Source organism: Pseudonaja textilis, chromosome 10 (assembly GCF_049901715.1).
Source record: "Pseudonaja textilis isolate UNSWEBS1 chromosome 10, rPseTex1.2, whole genome shotgun sequence".
Lineage (NCBI taxonomy): Eukaryota > Metazoa > Chordata > Lepidosauria > Squamata > Elapidae > Pseudonaja > Pseudonaja textilis.
The window spans coordinates 25,133,262-25,157,636 of record NC_141999.1 but is presented as its reverse complement, the minus strand read 5'-3'; the positions used below and the strand labels follow the sequence as shown (position 1 = coordinate 25,157,636).

Below are 24,375 nucleotides of genomic sequence, written 5' to 3'. Positions count from 1 at the left end.
GGCACGTGTCTTGCTCTTCGCACGTGCCTGGCTGTCCCTTCGGCTCTAACCTTGTCGCTTTCCGGCAAGACCGGTAGGGAAGAGAACGTTCCGCCCCCTTCGCTTTCTAGCCAATGGGAACTGCGGCCGTTTATTTTAATAAAAAGCTTTGGTCTCACGCCCCCTTTGAGCCACGATTGGTCGGAGAAACCTGGGAGGCGTAGAGCTGGCTGGGGGATTGGGTACCGTGACAAATCCCGCTTCTGTTATTGGACGAAGCGATCGAAGGGCGGGCAGCCCGGGTACGGCGGGGGGGTAAGTGGCCGCTTTTCGCTTTCTTGATTGGTCGCCTCAGTTTTCCCCAGCCGCGGCACGCGCTCGACGCTCCCCCCCGCCCCCTCTCTCCTGATTGGGCCAGGGCCGGCGCAGGCGCGAGGGGCGTCCCCGAGCAAAGATGGCCGCGGTGGTGGCTGCCGCTCGTGCTCTGTCTGAGGCGGCTCTGACCGGCGGGCTGCGGGCGTTGCGGGGCGGCGGCGGGTGCCGGCGCTGGAAGCGGGGCGGCGCCTGGGCGCTGTCGGGGCGGACGTGGAGCTCGGGGGCTCCTCCGGGGGTCCCTCCTCAGGCGAAGGCGGCGGGGCCGGGGCTGACCGGAGCCGTCCTGAGGGAGGTCGCCCAGCAGCAGCAGCAGCAGCAGCAGCAGCAGAAGGTGAGGGCCGGCCAGGCCAGGCCGTCGGGGGCCCCCGCCACCCTCCCGTGGCGGTTGGGCGGCTATGACGGAGGCCTCCGCAAGGGTCGGGCTCCAGGGGTTGGGGTCCCGGGCCTCGCCTCCTGGAAGCTCGGAGTGTAAGCCAGGCCAGAAGCGGCAGCCCAGACGCCCAGCAGCCTTTCAGGGCGAGCTCAGAGACGGGCCCTCAGCGGGCATCAGGGTGGAAGTCCTGAGGTGGGCGTCCTGTCATCCAAAAATGTCCTCTACTTACGACCATTCGTTTACTGACCATCCAAAGTCACAGTGGAAGTGGGGGGAAAACCTGATTCGTGGCCATTTTCCCACTTGCGACCCTTGCCGCATCCTCATGGTCACGTGATCAAAATCCAGTCACTAATGAACTGACTCATATTTACGATGGTCGCAGTGTCCCTGAGTCATCAAGAAGCCACCTTTGGTGACTTCTGACAAGCAAAGTTAATTGGAGAGCCAGATTCACTTATCAACTGTGTTACTAAACAGCTGTGGGGATTCACTTAAGGTTGACAAGAGTGTAAACTAAGGCAAAAATCACTTAACTGCCTCACCACTGGAAATGTTGGGTTCAATTATGGTCATAAGTGGAGGACTACCAGCATATGGTTTCTGCAATTGTGCCCTACCTCCAGTCAGGCTTTTCTCTCTCTCTTTCTCCAGTCAACAGGAGAAGAAGATGGGAAAGGCTCCGATGAACAACAAGAGAAGACAAAAAAGCAGAACCCTGCCTATACAAAGAGACTGCTGCAGATAGTAGGCCTTCTCGGAGCTGGCAATGGCGTAGCAATTATCTACATCTTTGGTAAGTCACCTTTCGGCCTGTTGAATTCACGGGACGCCCAAGTTAAAATCAGCACCAGTCAGTGCATCATATCGAAACTCCCTCTCTGGTTTATGATCAATCTGAATTGTTGCAGTTGTACCCTGGGGCCAGGTCTCTGGATAATATCTTCCAGGTACAGTGTTTGTGTTGCTGGGGGTTTCTGTTTGAAATCAAACTATACATGACAGTGCTCTGAAGGTGAAGGGTTGAATAGTTTATTGCCAAAATGGTTACTGGCTATGTCCTCTTTGTTGGCATTAGTGATTCTTTGGTCAGCCCGGAAGATTGATTGATGGGAAAAATTGTGTTTAGTTTTATTTCTCCATCCTAAACCTAGTTCCATTGTTGGTAGGAAGTGTGATGAGATGAGGTCCTCAAGATTCATATGCACGTCTCCCCAGGCTATTAAATGGCTCCCTATTTCTCATTGTTGACAAACATTTCCCATTCTTTCAGTCACTCACTCGCCCTCTCTTTCCCACAGGTCGTAATTCAGTGGATGAAAATGGTGTGAAGGTAGGATGCTTTATTATCTAAAAGAAATTTTCTTGTTAACTAGGTGGCTGCCACTAGGGGTCGTTCAGTGTTCAGAAGATGCGGGGCAGTCTAAAGTCAATTGTTGTACCTGTTTTATCAGAAGCACAGAAGAGTTTAATGTGAGCTCCAAATAAGTTTATTGTCTGTAAAAATTGACTAGGAAAAGCAAGCGATGAAATGCGTTGAAAGCTAGCGTTACAAGGATTATATATCCCTGTAGAGCAGAGATGTCCAGGCATGGCAACTTCTAAGACTCGTGGACCCCATGCACTGGCTGGGGGATTGTGGAAGTTGAAGTCCACAAATCTTAAAAGTTGCCACGGTTGGACACCCCTGCTGTGCAGAAAAACTCCTTTGCGTGCAAGCTTCCAAAATAGCAGTCACCTGCTTTTTCGTTGTGGCGGTTGGTCCTTTCGATGGTAGCAGCGCTGAAAGGCCACTTAGACTGGGAATGGAAGTTTTTCAAGTTCACCAGGAGACCTTGATTAAACTGGAACCTATTTATTTCATGTTGACATCCAGCATTCTAGCTCTGGCCTTGTGCAGTGAGGTGGCAGAAATTGCTGAGCTCCAAAAATAACCAGCTCAAACTCCCGGCCTCAAATCTGCCCCCACCCCCAGGCAGTCCTAGCAGGACTTCACAGTTGCAAAGAGAAAGGAGGAGGTTGTGTGAATGGTGACCTCCTTAATGGCAGGTTTGCAACGTTCCAGTTTTGTTACAGGTAGTTGTTGACTTAAAACCATTTGTTTAGCAGCCATACAAAGTTACAATGACACCGAAAAAAGTGACCGACAAGCAGGAATAACTGCTGCAGCGTCCAGGTGGTGGCAGCATCAAGATTCAAGCACCTGTCAGCCAGGTGTATTTACAATGGTTGCGCTGTCCTTTTGGGGGGGGCATCGTGTGATCAGCATTTGCAACTTTCCCAGCCAGATTCGTTTAACAAGTGTGTTGATTCACTTAACAAAAACTGTGATTTGCGTAACAATAGCAAAAAAAAGATCTTAAAATTGGACCTGACTCAATGTCTTGTTTAGTACTGGAAATTCTGCTCCTAGTATTGTGTTTGTAAGTTGAGGACTACTTGTAATTTGCTTTTCTTTGCTTAATACATGGTCATAACAGCAAAATGGCTACTGGTATTCTCTTCTTTTTGTTTTGTTTGTTTGAATCCCACCTTTATTATTTTTGCAAATAACTGAAGGCAGTGAACGTATCCAATATACCTTGCTCCTCCTTATTTTCCTCATCACAACAACCCTGTGAGGTGGGTTGGGCTGAGAGAGTGGCAGGCCCAAAGTCCCTCAGCTGGCTTTCATACTCAAAGCGGGACTAGAACTTACAGTCTCCTGCTTCGTAGCCTGGTGCCTTAGCCAGCAGACCAAACTGCTTTTCTTATACTTTCCTGAACAGTGTCTTATGATTTGTTCCTCGATTTTGTGATTTTTTCTCCCCCCAACTAGCAACTACTCATGCCTCCTTTCACCAAATATCTCTATGGATGCTCTGTTTCTCCTCATCCCAACTCCGAACAAAATATGTGCAACTTGCGGAACAGCCAGTCATAACTTGGAACAGGGAAAAACGTTTCCCTTTCCCTGAGTACAGAATGTAATCCAGGCCAGTTTCCCAAATCCCTTTTGTGCCACCGAGACAATATTTGGGTGGCGATTTCCTGTGACACAATGACTCAGCCCTCGGCCTAGGACAGGCCATGGGGAAAAGTCTGAAGCCAAGTTCCCACAGATGTTTTGTGGTCCTGATTACGGCAGGCACATGTTGCCAGGGATGTGTGAAAGGGGTCCTGGCTGATGGGTGCTTGATGGGTGCCTGTTGTCGCGCGGGGGGGGAGCTGCTCGTGAGAGGAGCTCTACACATTTGCTAATGAGGCTGTATTTGGTTGGGAAAGTTTTTTTCAGGCTTCCAACATTTTGTCCAGATGTGGGGCTTGTTCCTTCATTGGTGAATTTCAGGGAAATAATGCCCTTAGCCTTTTGTTCAGCACTATAGATGGAAAGGGCTGAGCTAAAAATTTGTAGTAAGTTTGTACATTCTGCATTATTCAATTATTTTTTTAATCTAACAAAATCTTAGATCATTAGCGACTCTGTAGCTTGGTTTATGGTCTGATCCTGGCATCAATACAGAAGGAAGAGAGGGGTTTTTTTGTATTCATTATCCTTTCCATCGTTCACCTGATCCAGTCCAGTTTATTATCGACATTATTGAAATACACACACAAAAAACCACACTAGAATTCAGCATGTGTGCAAAAATGTCTGTTTCCTCCCCAACCCCTCAGCAACAATTCCCTCCAAAACATGGCAGCCTATATCTGTAAGCCTCATTTTTGTTATAAAAGGTATTTATTGTTGGAATGCAGGCAGTTTCTGCAGTTTTATAGTGTTTCTATCTTTTACATTTGTGATCTGCTTTCTCTATTTCCCCAAGTTAGCCCTTTCTAAATTTGGTCTGGTGTGACAGCATCTGGATTCTGCAGCCAGCACACTTATCTTACAGGGGTCATTTTTTAATTGCTGATTCCTAAAGAGATGCTCCCCGGTGCCCTTCGTGTGTGTGTGTGTGTGTGTGTGTGTGTGTGTGTGTGTGTGTGTGTGTGTGTGTGTGAGAGAGAGAGAGAGAGAGAGAGAACTGCAAGCCACGCGGATGAGGGAGGATTCTTTTGAAGCAGCACAAGTCCCAAGTGCCCTTGAGGAAACAAGGTGTGAATTGCTAGTGGCCTTACACATCCCTGAGGCATTTTGAATGGCAGACTTAAAATACACCCACCCACTTTCCCCAACACCTCTTTTAAGGCCCCGATTTCCTGATTGCCTTTCTCTATACGGGCAGCTTTGATGTTGGGAGCTGCCTTTCTTCACCTTGTTGTAAACAACCTGAATTATCCTCAGAGGTGAGGACTTCGTACTGCACTATCCCAGAGGAGGAAGAGGGGCAGCTTATATCACCCTGGGTGAATGACCCTTCTCCCCCATCAGTCATCAAAACCTGAACACGTTCCTTTCATGCTCCCACTGGGCCTCGGTTTCTTCTCACCGTTATGGGCTTTGGGTCAGCTTATGGCCGGGACCTGCCATCTGCTTTGGGTTGTTTGCCCTCACAAGCACCATTCCGGCACAATTGGCAACTGTCCGAGAAGTCTCTGTGGGAAGGAAGCAGGTTGGAGCACAGAGCCCCAGTCTTAGCTCTTTCCCCTTGAAGGCAGGCCATTTTATTTGCTCATTTGGATTTGCCTTTATTATTTTGACAAAAAATATTTTCCCCACCACAACAAGATGGTGAGGTGAGTTGGCCTGAGAGTGAAAGGCTGGCCTGGAGTCACCCAGCCAGCTTTCATGGCTAAGGCAGGACTCCAACTCACCATCACCTGGGGATTGGCCCAAAGTCACCCAGCCAGCTTTCCTGGTTAAGGCACAAGATCTTACTTTCTCCCACTTTCTAGCCTAGTGCCTTAACTACCCTCATGTTGTGGTGGCCCATCCCATGACCAATGTATAGTCACAAATGTGGAACTTACATACGTTTCTCTCTTATAGAAGAGGATGTAGAATATTCTCTTCCATGGTAGGCTATCTCAAATAGTGCCAAGTTGGATGGATATAAGTGTGCCTCCAACCTGAGCCCCTCTTCTGGGGGCAAAGCCAAGGGACAGGATGTCTAGGGTTCTTGCAGATGGCCCTTGCTTTGAAGTGGCTCTGTGCCTCTCCCCGCCTGCCCCTTTCCGCCCTGCTCTGGGGCCATAGTAAGACCCCTTTGGTTTTGCTAATGACCCCTTTTCAGGCTGCCTGTCGCATTCATGCGAATGGCCACAGTGAGGCGAGAGGGCAAATGTGCCTGGTCTGAAGGCCCCGGCTGGCACACTTCACAGCTTCCTGCAAGTCGCATGGCCTGGCCTGGGCTCAAGGGGACTCGTCCCGCCTAGGCCCACCTCGTCCTAAGTGGCTGTAAAAGAGGCTGGGGTTTTGATCTTTCTTTCTTTCTTTCTTTCCCACACTTTCCTTCGGCTTCCGTGTCCTGAGAAGTGTGGATCCGCCTCTTGATCTTTTTTTATTACAAATTTCCTTTCTCACTCTTCCCATTTGCATTGATCTTGCAGCCTGAGTCCTGGAAACAAAATGTTGGCAACTTTTGAAAAGCTGTGCTTAGGGTAGGGTAAGTGAGCCACCCTGGGAAAGAGGTCGCAGTTGGCAAAATCCGGAAGAACCTTCTGCTTCGTGGTGTCCTCGTTGCCTCTGGGACCTTTTAGGAGAACTCCTTGATATTGTTTTGCGTAGGGACTTCCGTGGTGTCTTCCTGACCCTTTCTTTCCTTTGGGGCTGGCGCTTTGGGACCTCGGGTCCTGTCTTGAGGGTCAGAGGAAATTCTTGAGGGTCCCTTGGATGCAAGGAGATCCAATCAGTCAATCCTAAAAGAAATCGACCCTGACTGCCCTTTGGAAGGACAGGTCCTGAAGCCGAAGCTCAAATACTTTGGCCACCGAATGAGAAGAGGGGACTCCTTAGGAAAGGCCCTGATATTGGGAAAGAGGGGGGCAAAATGAGGATCGGGGGAAGGCCGAGGAGGAGGAGGAGGAGAGGGCTAGAGAGGCTCCAGGGAAGCATTGAACGTGAACGATTGAGGCAAACTCCGGGGGGCGGGGAGGGCGGGGGGCCCTGCGATCCATAGTTTGCAAGGAGTCGAACCTGACTTAGCAGCAATCGCAGGGAAACCTTTTCTCGCCCTCGTAGAAAGCCCTGGGTTCAAGTGCCGGTTCCGTTTACCAGATAGGGGTCTCTGGAGGACTGCAACGCTTCAGGCCTGTAGGTGTCCCAGCCCTTTCTCTCCAGGTGGTGCCGTTGAGCTTCCAAATGCTGCCCGAAACGTTGGTAGAAAGCAGAGAATTACATTCCCTCGGAGTGAAAGCCGATTTGCCGGGGATCTTCACCCTGCACTCGGCTGCCTCCACTCCTGAGTTCAACCAGGCCTCTCTGGGCTTCCCAACCCACCTGTCCCCAGGTGGGAAAGCCATCTTGTCCAGTTGGGCTCTGCATGCTGGTTGGGAGGGCAGTGGGGACAGACCGTGCCCTTCCTTCCAGGGTGAAGTATTTGCAGGGAAGAGGGGCATTTTTTCCTGTGGAAGGACTTCTTCGCTGGCTGGCTGTGATCCAGAGTCCCTGCACTGATCCTGCATTCTGGATCACGTGGCCACCGTCACCAGTGTGAAAAACGGTCCCAAGTCCCCTTTTTTCAGTGCCAAAACAAAGGGTTGTAAGTCGAGGAATCCCCACATGTTCTTTTGCGAGTCTCTCTGGCTTTAGGCCAGCAGAGAAATCGGGAATCTTACATTCTGACCCAATCGAGGGCCCCGTTTCCCTCGAGACGGCATCCCCGTAGCAACTCCGCATTTCCTCCGGTTAACAAGTTTGCAGATGAATCCAACATTTGACACGGTCAGTTGGGCAAATCTGGCAGCGGTGGTTGGATTTGGTTACAGGGGGTGGGAGGGACTGAGACCCCCAGGCAGCTGCCATTGTGCGGCAGGACACAGCCTGTTCTCCATTGTCAGCCTCAGTTTCCTGCCCTGTCAAGTTGACGCTCCGTCGCCTGGAACAAAGCAGATCAGGCCCTGGGTTCTCACTGGCGCATTTTACCGTCTCTTCGGCTTGGCCTCTTCCTTCCGCCTCACTTTACATAATCCCAAATTTCGAGGCCAAAGAAGTAAAACAGAACAATGGCTGGTGAGCTGGCGTGTGTCCCTCAGCCAGGGATTAGCTCTGTTTCACGCGGCCTTCGGTCCAGAGCATTCGGAAAGGTAGACCCTGAGATGATTCAAAGCATCTCCCGGTCTTTTTGTAAAAAGTGGGATTGATCCGAGCCCTGCCGGGGTTGAAACGGAGGAATTTTAGAACCGATCGGGCTTTGTGGTTTCAGCCAACAGCTGCTTTCCTTCTGCACCTGTAGCTGAAAAGAATACACTTCTTGCTGTCCTGGTAGGATGGCTCTGTATTCATGCAGTCATGCACGATCAGATGGTGTGTGTGTGTGTGTGTGTGTGTGCGCGTGTGTGTGTGTGTGTGTGTGGAGACCATTGTTTTAAGATCTATTAAGACCTCTTGTCACTTTGTATGGGTGATTCTTGGGGGCTCAAACAGCTGGTGCTTTCAGAAACAGGCAGAGTTGAAAGGCTGCGTTGGCCAGCGAGTCCTCCTGGGCTCTGGGGAGAGAGCTGGTTCAGCCCTATTTCATAGTATCAGAGCTGGATTGTTTTGACCCTTGGCAGACCTGAAATGCAGCGCCATCCGAGTTGGCGGCGGGCAGATTAAATTGGTACTTGCCCGGTGCTGCTTAACAAACCGCCCCCCCCCCTCCGTTGTCTTTTCCCCCCTCTTTGGTTCTCGCCTCCTTGGAATCGGAATCAAATTGTGCCGCCCTCCGTTGTAAGTTCGTAAAGGAAATAAAGCCGCCGTTGTGGGTAGGGTGAGAATGTGGAAGACCTTTGTGGCGTTTGAAATCAGTAAGAGAAAAGGGGGATCCAGGCCGGTTATAAAAAGGGCTGCCCATTTTTTTAAAAAAAAAATCTTGTACCTCTTCTTCCTGCTCCCCCACTTGTTCGTTCCTCTTGGGCAGGGGTCTCCCACCTTGGCAACTTTAAGCAGGGAGGACTTCAACTCCCAGAATTCCCCAGCCAGGAGAGCACAGCTGTGAGTTGAAGTCCATAAGTCTTAACACTTGCCAAGGTGGGTGAGCCCTGCCTTTGGCTGGGGCTGAGTTGGGCAGGTGCTGATCCTCAGAAGGGGTCCCCCTACAGTGGGATCGCACCCACCAGCGCCCGCCCACCTTGCAAAAACAAGGTTGGCTCCCTGCTCCTGCCTTTCCGTAAGCCTTTTGAAAGTTGAATTGTTTGGGGCGTCCTGGGAAGAATGGAATGACATCATCCGTTTATTACGGTGGCTGTGGCTCGCGTGCTTTCCTTTGGCCATTTTTAGTTATATATTGTTTGGTGACTGTGATTGGGTTGCGGGCCGCGTAGGTGCCATTAACCATTTAGGCTCTGGTGGCAAGAGATCCGAAGTGCCTCTGTGTCGGCAGCTTTTGAACCTTTGGGGATTTGGGACAGGAATTCATGAGCGGCTCTTCTTCTTAGCCTTAACTTTTAATCCGAACACAAAATCAGCTTGCAGTTTCAGGCAGGCTAGGAAAAAGAAGTGATATCCAATAGTATAGAGCTGGAACGGGCCTTGGAGGTCTTCTAGTCCAGCCCCCTGCTCAAGCAGGAGAGCCTATGCCATTTCAGTCAAGTGGCTGTCCGGTCTCTTCTTAAAGACCTCCAGTGTTGAAGCACCCACAACTTCTGGTGGCAGGCTGTTCCACTGGTCCTTCCTGTTAGGCGGTTTCTCCTTAATTCCAGGTTGCTTCTCTCTTTGGTTAGTTCCCATTAGGGTTCCTCTCAAGGCTCTTGAAGTTGGTGCGGTGTATGGAAGGAGGCTCCTAGATAGAGCATTGCCCTTCAAAAGGTGCTTAGGCTCTGGAGGCTCTGGGGCTGAGGGCTCCGCAGGCTGGCTGGGAACACAGAAGGGCTGCTTCCTACTCCTCTGCCGCAACCGCCCAGTTCGGAGGTGTGAAGGCCATTTGGCTGGTGCACCAAAACTCGTTGCTTGCGCAAACACACAAGGATTTTTTAAAAAAAGAAAACGGTGCAAAAGGGGTTTGCTGACTTCTGGAAGAAGATGGCTGAGGCTGCTTGCTCTGACCGAGCGTGTCCTCCTCCTTCCTTCCTTCCCCAGCACAGCTTGCGTGGGCATTCGGGGACGGACTCTGCTCACCAACCAAGTCCTTGTCGTCCCTTGGGCGGATTGGGAAGCTGCCCCAGGCCCCCTCCTCTTGCTCAGCAGCGGGTCTCTCGGAGGGGCTGCTCACCTGCCTTACGTGGGAACTCACCTGGACAAACGGTTCCTTTTTCCCCAGAGCATTCAGTACAGGTGGTTCCCGACTTACAACCACAACAGAGCCCCAGATTTCTGTTGCTAAGTGAAATTTTGCCCCTTTCTGCAACCTTTCTTACCACGGTTACTAGGTGAATCACTGCAGTTGTTAAGTGAACCTGGCTTCCCCGTCAACTTTGCTGGTCAGAAAGTCGCAAAAGAGGATCAGGCGACCCTGGGACGCTGCAACCGTCATAAATACGAGTCACTTTGCCAAGCGTCCGAATTTCGATCACGTGGCCGCAGGGATGTTGCGATGGTCCGAAGTGTGGGAAACGGTCATGAGTCACTTTTTTCAGGGCCGTTGTGACTTTGAACCGTCACTAAATGAACTGTTCTAAGTCGAGGACTAGCCGTATAGCATCTGCTGGAAAACGGGAGGAAGGACTGTGTGGACTTCAACTCCCAGAATTCCCCAGCCAGCTACGCAGCTGAAGTCCACGAGTCTTAAAAGTGGCCGGGCTTGGCTCTCTCCGCCGTAAAGCTTTATTTCCACACGTTGTGGTGCATCTGTGTTTTAGGCATTCACACATTCATCTATTTTCAAAGAGTCCTGGAGAACAAACCAAGCCAAAGATGATCTCTCTGGTTGCAAATTCCTGTGTTATTCCTGTGCATTGTTTTCCTCTGCCTACTCAGTGCTGCGTCTCCCTCATATCCTGGGTTTCCTTTCCTTTCTTTTCTCTTATTGTTCCTGCTTCTGGCAAGGCACCGGGAGTAAAACTACCCCCGAACTGACCATCTCCTCCCCCGTCCCCTTTTCCTTCCTGCCCTCTCTTTTGACCTGGCCGGTCTTCCGCTGACCTGCTTGCCTGACCAGTCTGAACTAAACACGAAAGGAAGAAAACCAACCAGAGCAGCTACTGGCCTGCCTCACTCAGCCCTGAGTCCTGCAGCCCCGTCTTGGGGCTGTCCCCCACCTCCCCGTGGTGCGCTGAGGGCTATGAGTAATTCAGGCCGTTAAATCTGAGCACATCTGGAGGCGTTGGCTGGGGAAGGGCAGCTTGGTTCAGTGGTGAAGGCATCCGGCTGGCAAGCGGGAGGCAGGGGGTTCTAGTCCAGTCTTAGGCAGGAAAGCTACCCCGGTGATGTTGGGCCAATTATCAGGAGATGGGGGGTTCCAGTCCGGTCTTAGCTGCGAAAGCCAGCTAGGTGACTTTGGGCTAGCCACCAGGTGACTGGGAGTTCTAGTCCCACCTTAGTCCTGGAAGCCAGCTGGGTAACCTGGCCATTTCCCCTTTCAGCTCGACCCACCTGCCAGGGCTGTTATGGTGGAGGAAAGAGTATTATTCACCTGCTTGAGTTGTTTGTAAAAATAAGGGTGGGCTACCAAGAAACAGGTCGACGTGTGTTGCTGTGTGTCCGTTGTTCCCCCCTCTCCCAGCCCCCATTTGGGGATATGAAGTGGACCCTTGGAATCAAAATAAAAACACACCGTTTTCTCTCCAAAGCACCTTTGGGACAGCTATGACCTGGAGGAGTGAGAATCTCCACAGACATAATTGTTTTCTCTCTCTTTTTTTCCACCCCAGATTCCTGATGAATTTGATAACGGTAAGTAGACAAGACCTGGGGTTTTTTGGGGGGAATTTCCTTGATGGGCTCTGGTCAACAGGCTGATTTGAGGGTCAAGAACGGGAGCGAAGAGATTGCAGGAGTAAATCTGGAGTCGCCCCCATCACCCAAGGCAAACACAACTGGAATGTTTACTGCATATTATTTGCAGTTGCGGAATTTAGTATCCTGGCTGCGTTTCTTAAGAGCAAAGGGAGAAATTGTTTTCAGCTAATCAAGACGCCTCGCTACCTTAAGCCCCTCGGCTGGGTCCGGCCTCCGCTGACTTGCACCAGAAGCCGCTCTGTGGAGGGATTAAGCGCTTGGAACCAGAAGGGGGGTCGCTGCAGCTGTGACCTGGTGCCCTCGGCTCCTAACCACCTTTAAAAAAAAAAAAGCGAATATTCCTTGAATGCAGCAGCGGAGGGCAGAAACAACCAGAATCATCGCTTTCACCTTGCCGTTGGCCACACAAGTGCGGGGGCTTCTCCCCCCACCCCAAAAAAGGCAGCAAGCCCGTTCTCAAAAGCAGGCGGTGGGGCAGGACTTTGCAGGACAGGAAGCCAACCATTCCTCAGACCATATAGGACAGAGGTCCCCAAGCTATGGAGAATTCTGGGAGTTGAAGTCCACAAGTCTTCAAGTTGCCAAGCTTGGGGGGGCAGCCCTGATCTAGGGTCTTCCCCGCTCCCCCTCCTCCTCCTCCCTGCCCTTGCCCATAGCTGGAGGCCAACTTCCCTGGTGCTCAGATAATGGGGACGAATGAAGGCCTCGGAGGGCGCCAGGGCGGCTCAAGCGTGTCACGAGCATTCCAGATGTCTCCCTGACGAGAGAGGCAGCTGGGAAGGCCCGTTTGGGGGTCTTGACATCTTTGGGTTGCTTCCGAGGTCGCATCGTTTCCGCTTTTGCAGCAGATTCCAGCCACTGCTTGGCCCGAACAGCCCCACGTGCAGGGCTGTAGGCATCCTCCTTTGCTTTGCTTTAAAAAGCGGGGGGGGCACTCCCAACTTCCTGGGAGTTGAGGTCTACCGATGCTAAAGCTGCCAGGTTGGGAGACCCCTGCTTTGTTGAACAGGTTGACCTGGTGACCCCTTAGAGATAAGAGTTCCAGCCCTTGGCGTCCAGCCATCTCAAGGGCCCCAGGCTCCAGCAGCATCCCAAAGGGCACAGCTCTCCCTGGGTGTCTTCAAGAGCCATTGGAGCTGAGCAGTGTCGTATAAGTGGACCAGTGGAATGGTAGAGCTGGAGGGGACCTCAGGGGTCTTGTAGTCCAACCTCCTCCTGCTCAAGGCAGGAGCCTTTTTCCGTCCCAGTCAAATGGTGGCCCGGTCGACGCTTGATGGGGCACCCACAGCTTCTGAAGGCAAGTCGTTCCCCTGTTTAATTGTTCTCTCTCTCTCTCTCCCTTCTGTGGAATTTCCTCCTCCCAGATCAGAACTCTCTTTCTTAAGCTTCTATCCGTTGTTTCTGGACGTCATTACGTTAGGAGTAGACAGGGGACGGCTCTTCATCATTCCAAGTTGGAGAATGCCAACGTCTCTTTCCCCCAAAACATGGTGCCTGCTGCAGATTTTAAGGAAGAATCCAACCTGGGTTGGTTATCAGAACCCCGGAAACGACTTCCGAAAGCTCAGAAGGCAAAACCTCTGAACTGGGGACCGGCCCAGTTTGGATCTTGCAACCTTATCCTGGGGCCCGTAGAGATCTGCCTTCCTTCTCCAGGAAGAGTCCTTGCGGGCTGAGCTTTGGAACCGGAGGAGGAGGAGGAGGAGGGAGGGCGGGAGGCAGGCAGGGGCCGCCCTGTGCCGCAGAGGGCCAGATGGGACCTGGCCTCGGCTTCCCCAAAGCAGATTGTGGTGGAAGACTTCGGACCAGGGTGGGGAGGGGAGGCGCAGAAGTCCGCCTCCCCCGGTTCCTTTCATCCGGGCATGTGTGCCGACAGATTAAAAGGCATAGCCTCATTGTTCCCCCCACCGTAAATTTCCTCCTTCTTCCCCCCCTTTCCCTTCCTTCCAGATTTCCAGCTAACTCATCCCTCCTTGGTGGAAAAAAACCTGCACACCTGGCGGGGAACCCCGGTTCGTTTCACTCTTTGTGACGCTGCTCTTGGCAGCCTCTCTCTCCTCTCTTTCCCTTCCGGGATTGTTTCCTTTATAGGGGCTTGGAGGGAAGAACGAAAGAATCCCTTACCCAAGCGGAGAGTTTACTTAGCTTTTCCTGAAAGAGTTGGATTTGGTCAGAATGGAGCTGGAAGGGACCTTGGAGGTCTTCTAGTCTGACCCCAGGCCCAAGCAGGAGACCCTGGGCCATTTCAGACAGGCCGCTGTCCAGGCTCTTCTGTAAAAGCCCCCGCGATGAAGCCTGAGGCAACAGCCGTGTTCCAGGACATGAGGGGCTCCCCCAAAGAAGAGGGCCCCCCACTTATTTCCCAAAGCCCCAGAGGGCGGGAGAAGGAAGAACAGAAGGAACTCACGAAGGAGTTAGGAATTAGGAGGAGGAGGAATTAGCCAGGGGGGGAAGGGGCTTGTCTCCAGAGAGTTTGGATGCTCCAAGACGGCCGCCGGTGTTCAGGAAGAGACGGGACAGGGGCTCCTGCTTGAGCAGAGGGTCGGACGAGGAGACCCCCGAGGTCCCCTCCAGTTCCGTTTTGGTTGATTCATGTCACTTCTGCCTGCTGCCGCTCAATATTTGGGGAGGGGGGCGACGGGGTGCCTCTTCCTGGGATTCCAGCGGGGGCCCGAATCCTCCTCCTCCTCCTCCTCCTCCTCCCGGTGGCGGCCCAGCTGCTCCGCTCCCATTACCATAACAATGCGCCCCAAATTGCACCCCATTCAGCCGGCCGGCCTTTGATTGATTAACTTGGAGCTTCTGTTTGAATAACCCTGGCGGCTCCAATGGGAAAGCTGGAATCTCAGAGGGATAGTTAACGGGGCTGGTGGGGAGGCTGTGGACCGGCTCACACGCTCTTTCTTCCCCAGCCTGACCTCTGCTTAAGCAAGCTGGCCCGCGGAGAATCCCTTGTAGGCTTGGGGGGGGGGGGGGCAGCGCTGCAGCCCCACATATGTTCCAGCGACGTCAGGTGGTTGGGAAGGGGGAGAGGCCGGGAGAAGGAACCCGGCTGGAGCTGCAGCTTTGCTCATAAAAGAGTCCCGGTTCTGCCCAGGAACTACAGTCACACACCCACTTCCTTCTGGGGACTTACGGGTAGTCCTCGGTTGACGACCCAGTTGGGAGCATTACTTCCTTTGCTAAGCAAGGCCGTTGATAAGCGAGTCGCTCCAGATTTTACAACCTTTTCCCCACGGTTGCTAAGCGAATCGCTGCAGTCCAAGTGGGCCGAGCAGTCCTTAAACGAATCCGGCTTCCCGCCTTGGCTTTGCTTCTCAGGGATGGCCACAAGTGGTGGTCACACAACCCCGGGACCCAACAATCACCATCAATGCATGTCGGTTGGCGAGCCCTGGAATTTTGATGACATGACCACGGGGAGGTTGCAGTGGCCTTAAATGCGAGACCTGGTCAAAAGTCACATTTTTTTTTTAGCGCCCTTGTAACATGAAACAGCCACTAAAAGAACGGTTGTAAGTCTAGGACCACCTGTGTGTTTATTCCAGCGGAGACATCCAGGCATGAAGCCGGAGGGTTTGAAGTAACTGTAAATGCAGCAGTTCCCTCATTGCCCACCCAGAAAAATACCTGCTGAAAAAGTAGAAATTGTCCTGCTGGTTTCTGAGGGCATTTAAATGGGTTTCTTGTAGCCTGAACTGCAGTTCATGGGCCTCCGAATCAGGATTGGAACTGGTTCTCGTTATACATGCCAGCACCCAGGAGCGAAAGACGTATCGGACTGGGTGCTTGTCAAGTTACATTTAGACTTTTAATCTGCAGAATAACAGGGTTCCCTCAGCAATGGGCGAGCTTCTTCCCCTGGTTCTGCAATGTGCTTTCTTCCCTTTGGCTTACAGATGTGGTGATCCTTCAACAGCTGCGAAGGTCGTACAAGTATTTCAAAGATTATAGCCAGGTGAGTGTCCAAGTTCATCTATTTTAGGGAGGCTTTGGAACAGGAGTGTTGAAACTCGGCCACTTTAAGACTTGTGGACTTCAAGTCCCAGAATTCTCAGGTCTTAAAATGGCCACCATTGGTTAACAACACTGTTTTAAAAAATCTTTTCACAATTCTCCCAAATGAAAAACTACCGCAAATTGAGTTTATATCCTAGTTGGCTTTAAAGTGTCCTACTCAATTCAGGTAAATTCCCCCCCCCTCATTGATCCAAACCAGGGATAAAAACATAGCACCCCTCCTTCCCACTCTTTCTCCCCCCCCCCCCCGACACCCCCCATTCTGCATCTTGGCCTCATCCGAGGGCCTCGTTTTCTTTTCCCAGATGATCATGGAGCCCACCAGCCCTAAGTTGTTGCCGGATCCCCTGAAGGAACCGTATTACCAGCCGCCTTACACCCTGGTCATCGAACTCACCGATGTCCTGCTGCACCCTGAATGGTCGGTCTGTATCCTTTCCAGGAATTGGGGGTGGGGGCAGCGTGTTCCCCTCAAAGCCAGGGGGGCACAACCGGGCACTTGGTTGCCACCCTGCCCCACCTACCAACAGTTTGAGTTGTGTGGGGTCCTTGGCGCTCTCTGAGCTTGGTGCTTTCCTTGCAGACGTTTCGTGACCCAACTAGGGAACATCATCAGGGTTTACAAGGGAGCGGCCTGATTTCACCTAGTTCAATAATAAATACATCTGCAAGAAAAGTACCAGAATATCTGCAGGGGGTTAGGTGATAATTGTCCTTTCTGCCTAGCAGGCGTTGGCTTTCTCTCAAGATCTCTCTTCTCTCTCTCTCTCTCCTGTCTTCAGTTAGTGACCGGCTGGCGCTTTAAAAAAAGGCCGGGCATCGACAACCTCTTCCAGCAGTTGGCTCCTCTCTACGAAATCGTCATTTTCACCTCGGAAACGGGCATGGTGAGTGCTCCAGGGATGGGCCCTGCCAGTTGGCAAAGCGGTTTGGGACTTTGCAGAACGCTCGACTCCTCCTTTCTCCCCCATTTTAAAGAGGCTTTGAGTATGCAGAATGAGCTTGTCCGTTTTTATTGAAATTAAAATCCACTATTTATTTTTTAAATTAAGCCCTGAATAGATTCTTTTAGCACAGGAGCCTCCAACTGTGGCAACTTTTAAGACTTGTGGACTTCAAACTCCCAGAATCCTGGTTGCCTAGGGGATTCTGGGAGTTGAAGTCCCCAAGTCTTCAAGTTGCCCTTTAGCTAAAACTCCCTGATAGTTTCGGCCACTGCTGGGCCGGCAAACACTGTTCCAGCCATCGCTGAGCTGAGATTTGTGCCCGGCTAGGGAAAACGGACGTGAATGTTCCAGCAAAGGAAAGGAAGGGTGATCCAGCTAGTTTCAGGCCAGCCTGGACCTTGTGTCCAATGTCCATGCTGGCCACACCGGTGCAGGGTGGCCGCAGGGGATATAACCTTAGACCGTGTCAGGCCATCGAGAGAGAGGGAGGGAGGGAGGGAGGGGCAGGTTAGCCCGTGCCTTGGCCCTCTCTTCCCTTCCACGCTCCTCCTTTCTCACGCTTGAGTGGCGGCAGTGGGGTCTCTCCCAGGGAGCGTGCCACGGCTGATTTGAATATGAATGGCCCCCTCCCTGCACCTTGCAGCCTATTGAATCCAAACCATGGCTGCGCTAATTGAGTGGGCCTGTCTTTGGGGAGGAAGCAGCACCCTCGTCTTCACCCCGAAGGTCAGGGACCTCTCGGGGAAAAGGCGCTTAGTTAACCCAGGGGGTCCAGCTAGGTCAAATCCAGAGCTGCGGCTCCAAAAAGGGCAGGCCCAGTGTCACAATTCACAACAGCCCCCTGCTTAAGGGCTTGGTTAACCCCTCAAGAAAAGGGACATAGTCAAGAGACTGTCCTCGATGTTCTGAATAATCTAAGAATACGTTATATAGCCAAAGAATATCTCAGACGTTCTAAGAACGTAGGTAGTCCTCGACTTAACGACTACAGTTGAGCCCCAACATTTCTGTTGCTGAGCGAAAGCTTCATTAAGTGAATTGTGCCCCGTTTTATTCACAGTTGTTCAGTGAATCACTAATTGTCAAGTTAGGAACATGATTGTTAAGTGAGCCTGGCTTCCCCGTTGTCTTTGCGTATCAGAAGTTCGCAAAAGGGGATCACGTGACCCCAAGGGGACCCTGCGACCGTCATAAATACGAATCAGTTGCCAAGTGTACAAATTTTGATCAAATAACCACGGGGATGCTGGCAACGATCATTGTGTGAAAAATGGTCCGAAGTCGCTTTTTTCAATTCTGTTGTAACTTTGAACAGTCACTAAATGAACGGTTGTAAGTTGAGGACTACCTGTAGGAGGTGACCAGGCTGAGCCCGAGGGAGGGAGGGAGGGAGGGAGGGATCAAACGTGTCATCAGTCTCAAACCTCTTCGTGCCCACAAGGTATGTAACTCCAGCCCGCCGTGACTTGCGCTGACTCTTATCTGCCGCCAGTTGGCTTTGACCGTCGGTAGTTCAGGTTCCCGTGGAAAGCATAATATTCCTTTGAACTGCCTGGACTTCCTGGTTTTCCCCTGCTTGACAAATACCTGGGATATTGTAAGGCTACCTTAGTTCCTCTTGTAGATTTTGAGCCGGTGTGGGTGAATATTGTCGCCTGAGGGATCGCCGTTTCTCCAGCTTGACTTAATTTATTCTCATTCGTTTATTAAATGTACATGCCGCCTGCCTCACTCATCCTTTCTCAGAAGGAAGGCCGAGGGCTGGTTTCCTCAGAGCGCCACAGAGTCAGGCCACTTTTAACGTCCTTCGATCCGAGCCGATGTTGCTCCTGGCACACCTGGGCATCCTCTTTGAAGGTCCTTTTAGAATCCTTCTGGGCTGGTCATTCCCTCCGGCCTTCTCTCTCCTCTCCCAGACCGCTTTCCCCCTCATCGACAGCGTGGATCCCCACGGCTTCATCTCCTATCGGCTCTTCCGAGACGCCACTCGCTATATGGACGGGCATCATGTTAAGGTAAGGCCGCAGCACGGTCGGGAGGGCCCTGGGGCCCCGTGTGGGAGGGGCCCCAGGGATCCCTTGTTAGGGGGCTTTAGAGTCCCACCTGAGGTGGCCAAATGCGCCCCTTGAAAAGGAGCTTTACCTGGGAAAGAAGCAGACGCAGAGCTCAACTGCTGTTCCCGTTTCTTGGCCTTTTGCTGTTTTTAATGGGTTTTACTTCTGGGGTGGTAACTCTGGTTTTGGCTGTTCTGCGACAGTGGGCTGCACTTTCCCCAGATTCACCGTGGCACAGGTGGCCCTCGGCCACAATGGAGCCGAAATTTCTATTGCTAAGCAAGACAGCCGTCGTGCGAGTTTTTGCTCCGTTTCTACAATCTTTCTTGCCACAATCCTTAAGTGAATCCCAAGGTGGCTTTGCCTTGCTGTGGGAGGATAGTACACAGGGACGCAAGGAATTGTGTATTAGCATCCCCGAGAATTGGCTTGGTTTCGTTTTTATTTATTTATTTTATTTATGTATTTATTTATTTGTATCCCGCTTTTATTATATTTGCAAATAAAGCAGCGAACGTGCCCAACACAGTGTCGTGCTCCTATTATGCCACAATAATAACCCTGTGAGGTGGGCTGGTCTGGTCTGAGAGAGAGGGACTGGCCCAGAATCACCCAGTCGCCTTGCCTACCAAACCAGGGCTAGAATTTGCCACCTAAGTCACCCAGCGAGGAGGATTCGCTACCTCCCAGAAAGGAGCCCCGGACCCCGGGCCTTTGCCCTTTGGGGACTTCTCCCCCTGCCCTGGACCCAGAATGCCTTTCCCCTCGACCTCGGCTGCCTGTTGCCTCCCTGGACGAGGGCCGCCGCCGTCTGAGGGAGCAGCTGCCTTGGCCACGTGCTCCACCGGGCGAGTCCCCTGGGCCGGCTGTCCCTCCACAATAGAGGGAGGAGGATGGCTTAGCTGGGCTCCCTGGGACTGGGGGCAAAGCTGCCTTCTGTCTGTCTCCTGCGCTGCCTCCCCCCTCCCCATCACCTCCCATCTGCTGCTGCAGGGGGGGCCTTCTCCCTATCTTAATTGTTTGGATTCTTCCCCCCCCCCCCCAAAGTAAGCATAGCGGGGGGGGGGGGTTTCTCTTCCTGGGAGAAGCACTTTTTGGTGGTTGTGTTCAAGATGGAGAAAGAGACAGGGCTCACTTGAGCCCACATGCTCAGGGATCTTTTTTTGGGGGGGGGGGATTCTTGGAACAAGCCAGCCAAGCTTTTTACCCCTCCCCTCCCCCCTCCTCTTCTCCCAGCCAGAGCGGATCCTACATATTAAATGTTAAATTTATTAGATCACTTTTCTCTCTCTCTTTTTTGGATACGCTATTTTTTTTCCCCCTTTTTTTGTTGTGGCTAATGTTGAACGCCTGCTTTTGTTTCGTTTCGTTTCGTTTTGTTTGTTTTTCAGTTTTGTATTTGATCTTTTAGGATAAAACAATAAATAATACAAAAGCAATGCCGGCCAGACAACTAAACCTAGCTTGAAAGAAGGCATTTTTCACTGGGCCTGGGTGGGCGAGCAGGTTTCTGCCCAGTTCCTTCAGATTGCTTTGTCTTTGTACTGGGAATAAAGATTTGGAAGTTGGAGTGATTTGTTGAAAAGGCAAGTCTCTTCTAATCCATCAAGGCAGCCAAAGCAAATGAAAAGGAGAGGGGGGAAAAAACCTCTACAGAAAACTAGCTGATTGAACTACTTAATGACTAACTTCCAGCTTCTTGTCACAGTGAGGAATCCGAAGTTCCTTTTTAATTTTTCCAAGGACCTGGGACTTTGGAATATTTGGTGCATGAAAAAATAGGCATCGTTGCTTTAAAAGCTGAGCCACGGGGGCAGTTTTCGTGATTTCTTCTAAAAGCTCATGCGGTACCCCTTTCCAGTGAGATGGATTGTGTGAGTGGCATTGACTTATCCCGGGTTCATTACTAGGAAATGTCATTTTAACACAATGGCTGCATCCGGTCCAAAGAACCTCCGTCGCAATACAGCCTTGCATCAACCAGGAGCCCTCAACCTGAAAAATACTGTACGGAATTTCTCCGAATTGTCCTTCTTTGAAAGGAGGCAGGAGGAAAAAAGGGTGGAAGGATGTGGGAATTTCCCTGCCAGGAATCCTCGCAGGCCGAATGCCCTTGGGCCCCATGGGGGGAGGGGGAAGCACATCCCCTCTTTGCTCAGCCAGCTGGACTTTCGCGAAAGGCCTGGAGGAGCCCCGGAGAGCCCACGGCCACTTAGGGGCTGGCTAGCACCCTCGCTGCCTTTGAGTTAATTTTCCCACTCATCTTAATTTATCCTTGCGTTGTGTATTGCCTGTTTATGCTTTGATATTTTATCTGTACAGCACCCAGAGTTGAAGGTGATGGGTGGTTTTAAAGATATAGATAGATATGAGAGAGAGAGAGAGAGAGGGAGGGAGAGGGAGAGAGAGAGAGACATCAGTTTTGCTGGCTGGGTAATTCTGGGAGTTGAAGTCCACTCATCTTAAAGTTGGTGGGTGGATGGATGGACAGCAGACAGAGACAGATAGACATGTTGATTGGATGGATGGATAGATGATCGACAGACAGACAAAAGACATAAAGGTTGATTCATTGGATGGCAGGATGGATGGAAAGAGGTGGATGGATGGTAGATGGATGGTGGATGGATGGATGGACGGACAGCCAGGCAGAGAAGGCATAAAGGTTGATTCAATGGATGGACAGCCAGACAGAAGACAAAAGGTTGATTCATTGGATGGATGATGAGCGGTCAGAGGTGCCCCCTGCCTCTCTCCTTGCTCCCCCCAGGACATCTCCTGCCTGAACAGGGACCCGTCCAAGGTGGTGGTGGTGGATTGCAAGAAGGAGGCCTTCCGCCTGCAGCCCTTCAACGGCCTGGCCCTCAAGAAGTGGGACGGGAACTCCGACGACCGCACCCTCTTCGACCTGTCGGCCTTCCTCAAAAGTGAGCCTGGGGAAACGCGACCTTCGGACGTGGGGTTTCATGGATTAAGGCCGTTGGTTGTTGCAGCGTTTGTAACAACGTTGGTAAAAACATTTTAAAAATGAGGTGGTGGTTTTAGTTTGTATTTTACTGCCCTGAAAAAAAATCTGGACATTTTTTAACCTCCTATCCCCCACCCGCCTTTTCCCCTTCCCCATTTCCCTATCTTTATTCCTATTTCTATTTTATATTATGATAACTACTTTTTGAAAAAGCAAGCAGAGTTTCCAGGAAGCCATCAGACGAGCCAGAGGGGACCCTCGCTCATCCCCCTGAGCTGTCTCCCCTCCCGGGGGGAGCTTGGAGCCGTGGTCAGGCCTTGGCCTGGAGACCCCCGGGGGCAGGGGGCAGAGGGGGGTAACGGAGAGAGGCCGAAGGGAGTCCCCTCGGAGGAAGGAAGCCAGGCTGTTGCCTTGATCACTCTGCCCGGTCTTCGGGCCGGGCCTCACCTGTGGCTCTTCTCGCCTGCAGCCATTGCCCTGAGCGGGGTGGAAGACGTTCGCTCGGTGCTGGAGAACTACTCCCTGGAGGAAGATCCACTGGAGGCTTTCAAACGCAGGCAGTCCCAGCTGGAGCAGGTGAGGGGGAGAAGCGGGGAGGGGAATCACGGGCCGCCCTTGACCCAGAGCCACAATTCATGGGGGGGTCTCTGCAGCTCAGGGCTGACATGGGGGGGGGGTCGTTTCCTGGCAGTCGTTTCATTGCCCAAACTAGGGGACAAGCCAGATCAGAGACCACCCAGGACCCCTCATGTCAGCCCTGAGCTACGAAGGTTCTCCTTTACCAGAACTACAATTCCGCCCAATATTTATGTCACTAACCAAGGCAGTTGCTAAGTGAGTGGCTTCTCATCTCGTGACCTTTTTTCCACTACTGTTAAGTGAATCCCTGCAGTCATTAAGCGAATCTGGCTGGGAAGGTCGCCAAGGGGGACCGTGTGGCCCCAGGACAGTATAGAATAGAAATAGGGATAGGATAGAAAAAAAAGAAAGAAATAAAATAAAATAAAATATGGAATGGAATGGAATGGAATAGAATAGAATACGGAGAATAGGATAGCATAGCATAGAATAGAATAGAATAAAATAGAATAGAATAGAATAGAATAGAATAGGATAGGATAGGATAGGATAGGATAGGATAGGATAGGATAGGATAGGATAGAAAAAAAAGAAATAAAATATGGAATGGAATATGGAGAATAGGATAGAATAGAATAGAATATAGGATAGCATAGGATAGGATAGAAAAAAAAAGAAATAAAATAAAATAAAATATGGGAATGGAATGGAATAGAATATGGAGGATAGGATAGAATAGGATAGGATAGGATAGGATTGGATTCTTTATTGGCCTAGTGTGGTTGGACACACCAGGAATGTCTTTGGTGCAAATGCTCTCAGGGTACATAAAAAGAAGAGAGACCTTCGTCCAGAGTCAAGAATCATCAGGTACAAGACTTAATAATAACAGTCATAGGGTACAAATAAGCAATCAAACCATACTAGGAAACGGTCCGTATAAATAGTAAGAATACAACCAACCAAGTTACAGTCCTGCCGTCACAAGTGGGAGCGGGAGGGCGATAAGGAACGACGAGAAGGTTAACGGTAGTGCAGACAGTGTAGCAGCCGTCATGAGTACCTGCCAGTTGCCGAGAGTCTGAATTTTGGCCACAGGGACCCTGCAATAGTCCTAACACTGAAAAAACAACCATGAGGCCCTTTTCCCAGTGCCGTCGTAACTTTGGACGGTCACTAAATGGTGCCAAGTCAAGGTCGACCTGTCCACAGTGGGTCCCGATTGGGCCCCTCTGGGTGGGGACGGGGCTGCCACGGCTTCTGAGCCCCCCGGGTGGGCTGAGGAGGGGAGGGGGCTGCCTCGCGGGGCTGACGGCGGTGCCGGTGTCTGTGGCCCTTCCCCAGGAGGAACAGCAGCGCCTCTCTGACCTGACGCAGCACAAGAAGCAGCAGCTCTTCCTGGGCTCCCTGGCCAGCCGGCTGTGGCCGCGCTCCAAGCAGCAGTGACCCCGGACCCCCTCAGGACCAGCCGCCCCCATCCGCGAATGGACCTCTCGGCCGCTCCTGCCCCTAGGACCCTCAGCCTGCTGTTTGGGGGGGGGGCTTCTTGGGGAGGCTGCAACAGCGGGAGGGGCACAGACTTCGGCCCAACCTGGACACGGATGGTGGGCTGCCACCTGCCCTCCTTGCCCCCCCTGAGGTCCCGCCCAGCAGCCGCCGCCTCATTTCTTGAGACCAAGACTTTGGTGGGTGAAGGGGAGCCCGTCCCCCAGCCCTGCGGAGGGGGCCACTCCGGGTCAGGCTCCAGGAGGGCCGGGCAGCCAAGCCATCCCCGGGGACTCAGCCCGGCTGAAGCGGCAACAAAAAGGAGAGAAAAACTCCAGCCAGGGAAGGAGGAGGAGGAGGAGGAGGAGGAAGAAGAGGGGACGGTCTCTCCGGAGGGCTCCTGCCCCTTGTTATCATGTTCCCATCGGGCGACCGACGGTGCCGTGGGTCAGCCTGTTGGGGTGAGCGGAAAGGAATGCTGGGGCGCACTCCAAATAAACGCCCATCTTTGTAAGAACGATGCTTCAGCTACGTCAGTCTTCTGTGGGGCCCTTGGGGGTCTCTCTCTCCGCTGGGTGGTTTTCTTGGCAGACGTTTCATGACCCAACTAGGGAACATCATCAGGGCTAGAAGGAAGG

The 24,375-nt window shown here is 51.9% G+C and overlaps 2 protein-coding genes across 3 annotated transcripts in view; one reads left to right on the top strand and one right to left on the bottom strand.

Annotated features, from left to right (window-relative positions):
* LOC113445898 (calpain small subunit 1) overlaps positions 1–24,375 on the bottom strand; it is a 266,631-nt gene that overhangs the window by 126,277 nt on the left and 115,979 nt on the right. The window lies entirely within an intron of this gene.
* On the top strand, positions 401–24,254 carry TIMM50 (translocase of inner mitochondrial membrane 50). The gene is made up of 11 exons (XM_026722858.2): positions 401–685; positions 1,382–1,523; positions 2,029–2,060; positions 11,597–11,618; positions 15,584–15,642; positions 16,010–16,129; positions 16,487–16,591; positions 18,568–18,666; positions 21,476–21,632; positions 22,143–22,249; positions 23,597–24,254. The coding sequence occupies exons 1-11, from the start codon at positions 434–436 to the stop codon at positions 23,696–23,698; spliced, it is 1,197 nt and encodes a 398-aa protein (XP_026578643.1). The 5' UTR covers positions 401–433; the 3' UTR covers positions 23,699–24,254.

Bases quoted from the DNA above. Each gene is read 5' to 3' on its own strand.
- TIMM50 (XM_026722858.2), top strand. From the start codon at position 434: ATGGCCGCGGTGGTGGCTGCCGCTCGTGCTCTGTCTGAGGCGGCTCTG. The intron at 15,643-16,009 runs GTGAGTGTCCAA...TTCTTTTCCCAG, and splicing joins ATTTCAAAGATTATAGCCAG to ATGATCATGGAGCCCACCAG. The intron at 18,667-21,475 runs GTAAGGCCGCAG...TGCTCCCCCCAG, and splicing joins TGGACGGGCATCATGTTAAG to GACATCTCCTGCCTGAACAG.